The sequence below is a fragment of the Procambarus clarkii genome, chromosome 38, assembly GCF_040958095.1.
Source record: "Procambarus clarkii isolate CNS0578487 chromosome 38, FALCON_Pclarkii_2.0, whole genome shotgun sequence".
NCBI classification, from domain to species: domain Eukaryota; kingdom Metazoa; phylum Arthropoda; class Malacostraca; order Decapoda; family Cambaridae; genus Procambarus; species Procambarus clarkii.
In genome coordinates this window covers 14,510,647-14,519,887 of record NC_091187.1, presented here as the reverse complement: position 1 = coordinate 14,519,887, position 9,241 = coordinate 14,510,647, and the positions used below count along the sequence as shown (strand labels likewise).

General features: G+C 47.1%; 2 protein-coding genes across 2 annotated transcripts in view; one reads left to right on the top strand and one right to left on the bottom strand.

Moving 5' to 3' along the window:
- LOC138372190 (collagen alpha-1(I) chain-like) overlaps positions 1 to 7,548 on the top strand; it is an 11,689-nt gene extending 4,141 nt beyond the window's left edge. Inside the window, exons 2-4 of the mRNA XM_069337508.1 lie at positions 3,201 to 5,325; positions 5,409 to 6,607; positions 7,462 to 7,548. Coding sequence (XP_069193609.1) covers positions 3,201 to 5,325; positions 5,409 to 6,607; positions 7,462 to 7,548 — 3,411 coding nt within the window. The remainder of the gene's footprint in view (positions 1 to 3,200; positions 5,326 to 5,408; positions 6,608 to 7,461) is intronic.
- A 423-nt stretch (positions 7,549 to 7,971) lies between these two features.
- On the bottom strand, positions 7,972 to 8,815 carry LOC123772006 (involucrin-like). The gene is made up of 2 exons (XM_069337507.1): positions 8,741 to 8,815; positions 7,972 to 8,580 (listed from the first exon to the last, which is right to left on the bottom strand). The coding sequence occupies exons 1-2, from the start codon at positions 8,813 to 8,815 to the stop codon at positions 7,972 to 7,974; spliced, it is 684 nt and encodes a 227-aa protein (XP_069193608.1).
- Between the last annotated feature and the right edge of the window lie 426 nt (positions 8,816 to 9,241).

Genomic DNA, 9,241 nt, shown 5'->3' with positions numbered 1-9,241 from the left:
ATCATGTAGAAGTGCAAGGAGACAGCAGAAAAGTTTATCTCGGCCCAAAAGTTAAAAAATGAAATGCAGATGAGAAACCCATGGTTTAATCAGAGATGTAAGCTAGCTAAGCAACAAAGTAAAAGAGCGTGGAGAAACTATTGAAATAACAGGACACTTGAGAGCAGAGAAGGTTACCAGAGAGCCAGGAATGAATACGTCAGGGTGAGAAGAGAGGCAGAAGGGCAATATGAAAACGACATAGCAAGCAAGGCTAAGGCTCAACCCAAATTGCTGCACAGTCACATCAGGAGAAAAACAACAGTGAAGGAACAGGTAATGAAACTGAGGATAGGGGCAGACAGATTCACTATAAACGACAAGGAAGGGTGGGAGGAACTCAATATGAAATTCCAGGAAGTCTTCACATTAGAGCAAGGAGAAGTTCCAAAGATAGGAGAAGGAATAGTTAACCAGACACCACTAGAGGAATTTGGGATTACCAGTGGGGATGTAAGGAAGCACTTGCTAGAGTTGGATGTGACAGAGACTATAGACCCAGATGAAATATCGCCATGGATACTAACGGAATGAGCAGAAGGACTGTGCCTGCCACTCTCCATGATGTATAACAAATCGCTGGTAACAGGTGAACTGCCAAAAATTTGGAATGCGGCAAACGTAGTCCCGATATACAAAAAAGGGGATAGACAGGAGGCACTGAACTACAGGCCAGTGTCCCTAACCTGCATACCATGCAAGCTAATGGAGGAAATTGTATAAAAAAAGCTAGTGGAACATCTGGAGAGAAAGAACTTTGTAACACAGCATCAACATGGTTTCAGGGATGGCAAGTCATGCCTCACAGGGTTAATTGAATTCTACGATCAGGCAACAACAATAAGGCAAGAAAGAGAAGGGTGGGCAGACTGCATATTTTTGAATTGCCAGGAAGCTTTTGACACAGTTCCACACCAGAGACTAGTGCGAAAGCTGGAGATACAGGCAGGAGTGAATCAGAAGGTTAAGGATACTCCCTTATCCAACAGAAGACAGCGAGTCACTGTGAGGGGTGAGGTCTCGGATTGGCGAGACGTTACGAGTGGAGTCCCGCAGGGGTCAATCCTTAGACCTATACTGTTTCTGATATATGTAAATGATCTCCCAGAAGTCATAAACTCGTTTCTTTCACTGTTTGCTGATGATGCAAAAATTATGAGGAGGATTGAAACAGGTGATGATAGTAGGAGGCTACAAGATGATTTAGACAGACTGAATGAATGGTCCAACTAAACAGAATGGCTGCTAAAGTTCAACCCGAGTATATACAAAGTAATGAAACTAGACTTTGGAAACAGGAGGCCAGACACAGGATACAGAATAAGAAATGAAGTACTTCATGAAACAGACAGAGAGAAAGATCTAGGGGTTGATATCACACCAAACCTGTCTCCTGAAGCCCACATAAAAAGAATAACGTCTGCGGCATATGCGAGGCTGGCTAACATCAGAACAGCGTTCAGGAACCTGTGTAAGGAATCATTCAGAATCTTGTATACCACATATGTAAGACCAATCCTGGAGTATGCGGCCCCAGCATGGAGCCCGTATCTTGTCAAGCACAAGACGAAGCTGGAAAAGGTTCAGAGGTTCACTAGACTAGTCCCAGAACTAAGAGGCATGAGTTACGAGGAAAGGCTGCGGGAAATGTACCTCACAACACTGGAAGACAGAAGAGTAAGGAGAGAAAAATCCTTAGGGGAATCGACCGGGTAAACAAGGATAAACTATTCAACACTGGTGGGACGCGAACATGGGGACACAGGTGAAATTGAGTACCCACATGAGCCACAGGGACGTCAGAAAGAACTTTTTCAGTGTCAGAGTAGTTAACAGATGGAATGCATTAGGCAGTGATGTGGTGGAGGCTGACTCCATACACAGTTTCAAGTGTAGATATGATAGAACCCAGTAGGCTCAGGAACCTGTACACCAGTTGATTGACGGTTGAGAGGCGGGACCAAAGAGTCAAAGCACAACCCCCGCAAGCACAAATAGGTAAGTGTACACACACACACACATACACACACACACACACACACACACACACACACACACACACACACACACACACACACACACACACACGATATGACAACCTTCAGGCCTTCCTTCCCTATTACGAAACTCCCATCTACACATCTCTGTGCTGAAACTGAAAGAACTCAAAATAAAGAATTGAAAGAGTGAAAGAAACTAAGCTGACGAGGCCGTCCTTGCTATCTCACTCAACGATCACGCTGGAGAGGAAAAACAATACATATATCTTTTACAGGAAAACCCGTTATCGTGGTTATGTTAATTCTTGACCCTCTACGCAGCCCGTCCTCGCCCAGCGTTCCCTACGTCAAAAAACGGTCGCACTACAGAGCCTCATCCTCAACCCCCGTTCTCCTAACAGCACGTCGCATTTATGACGTACTAGAAAATTGACAGCGGCTCGCGAAATTGACCTTCAGTCCCGTTTTCTGTTGTGGGTCCTCTGGTAGGTTAGGATAAGGGCACTTTAGTACGACGGTTTCTTGACGTTGAGGGAACGCTAGTGAGAATAGGCTGGTCAGTCCTAGCCTTCCACAGGACCCCACGGAAAAGAAAACGGGACATTTTGTACATTTGTGACTTGCCTGGTTTAAAGTCCTGTGTAATGGGTGGGTGTCACGGGTCCTGTGTAATGGGTGGTTTAACGAGTCCTGTATAATGGATAGTGTTATGTACTCACCTAATTGTGATTGCGGGGGTTGAGCTTTGGCTCTTTGGTCCCGCCTCTCAACTGTCAATCAACTGAAATGTATGGTCCTGTGTACGCAAGAGATACATATACGTAATACATTATACAATGTATAATGGTCCTGTATACGCAAGAGACACATATACGTAATACATTATACAATGTATAATGGTCCTGTATACGCAAGAGATACATATACGTAATACATTATACAATGTATAATGGTCCTGTATACGCAAGAGATACATATACGTAATACATTATACAATGTATAATGGTCCTGTATACGCAAGAGACGAGGACAACGCTAAGGACTTGACCTTTCACCTTAGTTTACAGACAAGCTACTTCTGCGATGCTAAGCTCAGCCAATGACAGCCCCGGACGGAGCCAGCGTTAGCTCTGATTGGCTGGTGTCAATGTCACTTGGAAGGATGGAACATCCGGTCCCTACAAGGATGGAACATCCGGTCCCTACAAGGATGGAACATCCGGTCCCTACAAGGATGGAACATCCGGTCCCTACAAGGATGGAACATCCGGTCCCTACAAGGATGGAACATCCGGTCCCTACAAGGATGGAACATCCGGTCCCTACAAGGATGGAACATCCGGTCCCTACAAGGATGGAACATCTGGTCCCTACAAGGATGGAACATCCGGTCCCTACAAGGATGGAACATCTGGTCCCTACAAGGATGGAACATCTGGTCCCTACAAGGATGGAACATCCGGTCCCTACAAGGATGGAACATCCGGTCCCTACAAGGATGGAACATCCGGTCCCTACAAGGATGGAACATCCGGTCCCTACAAGGATGGAACATCCGGTCCCTACAAGGATGGAACATCCGATCCCTACAAGGATGGAACATCCGGTCCCTACAAGGATGGACCATCTGGTCCCTTCAAGGATGGAACATCCGGTCCCTACAAGGATGGAACATTCGGTCCCTACAAGGATGGAACATCCGGTCCCTACAAGGATGGAACATCCGGTCCCTACAAGGATGGAACATCCGGTTCCTACAAGGATGGAACATCCGGTCCCTACAAGGATGGAACATCCGGTCCCTACAAGGATGGAACATCCGGTTCCTACAAGGATGGAACATCCGGTCCCTACAAGGATGGAACATCAGGTCCCTACAAGGATGGAACATCCGGTCCCTACAAGGATGGAACATCCGGTCCCTACAAGGAAGGAACATCTGGTCCCTACAAGGATGGAACATCCGGTCCCTACAAGGATGGAACATCCGGTCCCTACAAGGATGGAACATCCGGTCCCTACAAGGATGGAACATCCGGTCCCTACAAGGATGGAACATCCGGTCCCTACAAGGATGGAACATCCGGTCCCTTCAAGGATGGAACATCCGGTCCCTACAAGGATGGAACATCTGGTCCCTACAAGGATGGAACATCCGGTTCCTACAAGGATGGAACATCCGGTCCCTACAAGGATGGAACATCCGGTCCCTACAAGGATGGAACATCCGGTCCCTACAAGGATGGAACATCAGGTCCCTACAAGGATGGAACATCCGGTCCCTACAAGGATGGAACATCCGGTCCCTACAAGGAAGGAACATCTGGTCCCTACAAGGATGGAACATCCGGTCCCTACAAGGATGGAACATCCGGTCCCTACAAGGATGGAACATCCGGTCCCTACAAGGATGGAACATCTGGTCCCTACAAGGAAGGAACATCTGGTCCCTACAAGGATGGAACATCCGGTCCCTACAAGGATGGAACATCCGGTTCCTACAAGGAAGGAACATCCGGTCGCTACAAGGATGGAACATCCGGTCCCTACAAGGATGGAACATCTGGTCCCTACAAGGATGGAACATCCGGTCCCTACAAGGATGGAACATCTGGTCCCTACAAGGATGGAACATCTGGTCCCTACAAGGATGGAACATCCGGTCGCTACAAGGATGGAACATCCGGTCCCTACAAGGATGGAACATCTGGTCCCTACAAGGATGGAACATCCGGTTCCTACAAGGATGGAACATCTGGTCCCTACAAGGATGGAACATCCGGTCCCTACAAGGATGGAACATCTGGTCCCTACAAGGATGGAACATCTGGTCCCTACAAGGATGGAACATCCGGTCGCTACAAGGATGGAACATCCGGTCCCTACAAGGATGGAACATCCGGTCCCTACAGGGATGGAACATCCGGTTCCTACAAGGATGGAACATCCGGTCCCTACAAGGAAGGAACATCTGGTCCCTACAAGGATGGAACATCTGGTCCCTACAAGGATGGAACATCCGGTCGCTACAAGGAAGGAACATCTGGTCCCTACAAGGATGGAACATCCGGTTCCTACAAGGAAGGAACATCCGGTCCCTACAAGGATGGAACATCCGGTCCCTACAAGGATGGAACATCTGGTCCCTACAAGGATGGAACATCCGGTCCCTACAAGGATGGAACATCCGGTTCCTACAAGGAAGGAACATCCGGTCGCTACAAGGAAGGAACATCCGGTTCCTACAAGGATGGAACATCCGGTTCCTACAAGGATGGAACATCCGGTCCCTACAAGGATGGAACATCCGGTCCCTACAAGGATGGAACATCCGGTCCCTACAAGGATGGAACATCCGGTCCCTACAAGGATGGAACATCTGGTCCCCCTACAGGGATGGAACATCCGGTTCCTACAAGGATGGAACATCCGGTCCCTACAAGGATGGAACATCAGGTCCCTACAAGGATGGAACATCCGGTCCCTACAAGGATGGAACATCTGGTTCCTACAAGGATGGAACATCAGGTCCCTACAAGGATGGAACATCCGGTCCCTACAAGGATGGAACATCTGGTTCCTACAAGGATGGAACATTCGGTCCCTACAAGGATGGAACATCCGGTTCCTACAAGGATGGAACATCTGGTCCCTACAAGGATGGAACATCCGGTCCCTACAAGGATGGAACATCAGGTCCCTACAAGGATGGAACATCCGGTCCCTACAAGGATGGAACATCTGGTCCCTACAAGGATGGAACATCAGGTCCCTACAAGGATGGAACATCCGGTCCCTACAAGGATGGAACATCTGGTTCCTACAAGGATGGAACATTCGGTCCCTACAAGGATGGAACATCCGGTTCCTACAAGGATAGAACATCAGGTCCCTACAAGGATGGAACATCCGGTCCCTACATGGATGGAACATCAGGTCCCTACAAGGATGGAACATCCGGTCCCTACAAGGATGGAACATCTGGTTCCTACAAGGATGGAACATCAGGTCCCTACAAGGATGGAACATCCGGTCCCTACAAGGATGGAACATCTGGTTCCTACAAGGATGGAACATTCGGTCCCTACAAGGATGGAACATCCGGTTCCTACAAGGATGGAACATCTGGTCCCTACAAGCATGGAACATCCGGTTCCTACAAGGATGGAACATCCGGTCCCTACAAGGATGGAACATCAGGTCCCTACAAGGATGGAACATCAGGTCCCTACAAGTATGGAACATCCGGTTCCTACAAGGATGGAACATTCGGTTCCTACAAGGATGGAACATCCGGTCCCTACAAGGATGGAACATCTGGTCCCCTACAAGGAAGGGAATGCACAAGCGGCCCCGCTCCTGCGTCTCATCCTCACCCCCCTTCATTAGAGACTAACAAAAAGTGTGAGGCAGGAAAAACCTCACGGGTGTCTCCTCACAGCCTTGGAGACCCTCTCACACTCATCTCACACTCATCACACACTCATAACACAACTCATACACTTCAAGAGTGTCATAAAACACTCTCTCTCCACTCAACAGGACTCACTGATCTCTCATACACTAGAGTGAGTAGTCTATACAAGGATGGAGATCAGATGCCTATGGCTAGTGTTACCCAACTTTGCAGGGTGACTGGTGAAAGGTCGGTGACCAGCATGGACGAGCCGAAGTCGGTCACATTGCTCCCAATAAAAGGACATCAACTCCCAAGGCGGTATCTCCAAAATCCGTGGGAAGTGGGAAGTGAAATTTCCCATACACCCAGGTGTTTCTATACACCCAGGTGTCCCTATACACCCAGGCATCGCTGCCCTGAACCCCACAGTGCCTCAAGGTGCTCTCACCTCACACAGCTCCAATACACTATGTATACTCTCCTACAACCCCACTTTTCACCCCACTATGTATAGAAACTCCCTCATACACCTCTTCACGCCCGACCACTATATCTTCTCTCCCGTAATTCCTATTCCATCATTTACTCCCACCAACCCATTCCTACGCCACCTTTTACACCCATCCCTCTTCCAGCGTGACGGCTTAAGCCTCCTCTTTGTCTCATTAACTCCTCGACGGGTTTTTCATTCCTTTACTTGTCAGTCATATGGGGAGTTTTGAGGCCATCTTTTTATCTTCCTCTCTTTGCCCAGGCACTCCACAACTGCGTCTCTTTCATATACACACAATAGTGTGTGTGTGTGTGGGTGTGTGTGTGTGTGTGTGTGTGTGTGTGTGTGTGTGTGTGTGTGTGTGTGTGTGTGTGTGTGTGTGTGTGTGTGTGTGTGTGTGGGTGTGTGTTGGTCGTTGAAACATACCATTTTCTTGTAGTTTATGATATCTTAAGAGATTTGGACTAATTACGACATCTTATGGCCTGGATTTATCTATCATGACGACTTAATCTCTATCTACTGTACAGTTTACAAACTTGAGAACATTACGAGGTCGTCCTCGACCCAAGGATATGATTGCTATAGACAACCTCGAAGCTCTTCGGAACTCGTAACCCATTTCATAAATACAAACTAACCCGCCATGATTGAAGAAAGATGTACAGGTTTCGCAGGTAACAATACAGTATATGTTATTATATACAATTATTATACAAAGAAGCAAGGATGGTGACGGCGCAGTGCTCTCCGGTCGGGCAAAATAAATCAATAAATAGGGTCTAAGGCCTAAGCCAATTCTGACCAGTCTAAATTGGTGTTCTTTAAGTCAACCCAAAAGCCCCCGTCCCAACTCAACCTAACCCTAAGACATGTCTCAGTTTACATCTTGAGTTTGAGTCATGGTATTGCACAAGGTGTGACGTCACCTATGACGTCATTGTTTGATTTTGGTGAAGCTGTTGTTTGTGTGAGATAGTTAGAGGGAGAGGAGATGATTGTTTGTGTTGTGTGTGTTGTCTTGATGCCCTGCACGCTTCTTAATCCCTCTTAAGATGCCCCAGCTCCTCTTCCTCCCTCTTAAGATGCCCCAGCTCCTCTTCCTCCCTCTTAAGATGCCCCAGCTCCTCTTCCTCCCTCTTAAGATGTCCCAGCTCCTCTTCCTCCCTCTTAAGATGCCCCAGCTCCTCTTCCTCCCTCTTAAGATGCCCCAGCTCCTCTTCCTCCCTCTTAAGATGCCCCAGCTCCTCTTCCTCCCTCTTAAGATGCCCCAGCTCCTCTTCCTCCCTCTTAAGATGCCCCAGCTCCTCTTCCTCCCTCTTAAGATGCCCCAGCTCCTCTCCCTCCCTCTTAAGATGCCCCAGCTCCTCTTTCTCCCTCTGAAGATGCTCCAGCTCCTCTTTCTCCCTCTTAAGATGCCCCAGCTCCTCTTCCTCCCTCTTAAGATGTCCCAGCTCCTCTTCCTCCCTCTTAAGATGCCCCAGCTCCTCTTCCTCCCTCTTAAGATGCCCCAGCTCCTCTTCCTCCCTCTGAGGATGCCCCAGCTCCTCTTCCTCCCTCTTAAGATGCCCCAGCTCCTCTTCCTCCCTCTTAAGATGCCCCAGCTCCTCTTCCTCCCTCTTAAGATGCTCTAGCTCCTCTTCCTCCCTCTTAAGATGCCCCAGCTCCTCTTACTCCCTCTTAAGATGCCCCAGCTCCTCTTATCCTGGTCTGAACTCCTCCTCTTATTCTTCTCCTCTCTTCTTCACAGTTACTCATCTACTTCCTATTCTCTCTACTCTTCTCATGACTTGAATTCTTCTCAGTTACCTTAATCTTTCCTTCTCTCCTCCTCCTTCTCTTCTCCTTCTCTCCTCCCCGTCTCTTACCCTCCAGGAGTGCCATCTTAACCTCCATTTATGATTAAAGTTTTGTTTTTGTCTTACAGATGAATTCAAGTCATTCTCAACCATTATGCACTTACAACAACAACAGCGATTTGGGATTTTCAAGATTTTTTTTTTACATCAACTTTTTTTTTTTAGTCCCTCAAATATACGATTTTTTTAGAATTCATTTTTTTATTATTTTTATTTTCTCAATCATCTGTTTTTCTTACCCTAATTTTGACATGGGATTAAAAAGTCATTTCTGTAGTGTACATCAGACTTTGGTCATTACAAACTTTTCTCAATAATTTAAGACTTTTCTCTATAATTTAAGATTTTTCTCTATAATTTAAGACTTTTCTCTATAATTTAAGATTTTTCTCTATAATTTAAGACTTTTCTCTATAATTTAAGATTTTTCTCTATAATTTAAGACTTTTCT

Bases quoted from the DNA above. Each gene is read 5' to 3' on its own strand.
- LOC123772006 (XM_069337507.1), bottom strand. From the start codon at position 8,815: ATGGCACTCCTGGAGGGTAAGAGACGGGGAGGAGAGAAGGAGAAGAGA. The intron at 8,581-8,740 runs GTAACTGAGAAG...GGGCATCTTAAG, and splicing joins GGAGAGAAGGAAAGATTAAG to AGGGAGGAAGAGGAGCTAGA.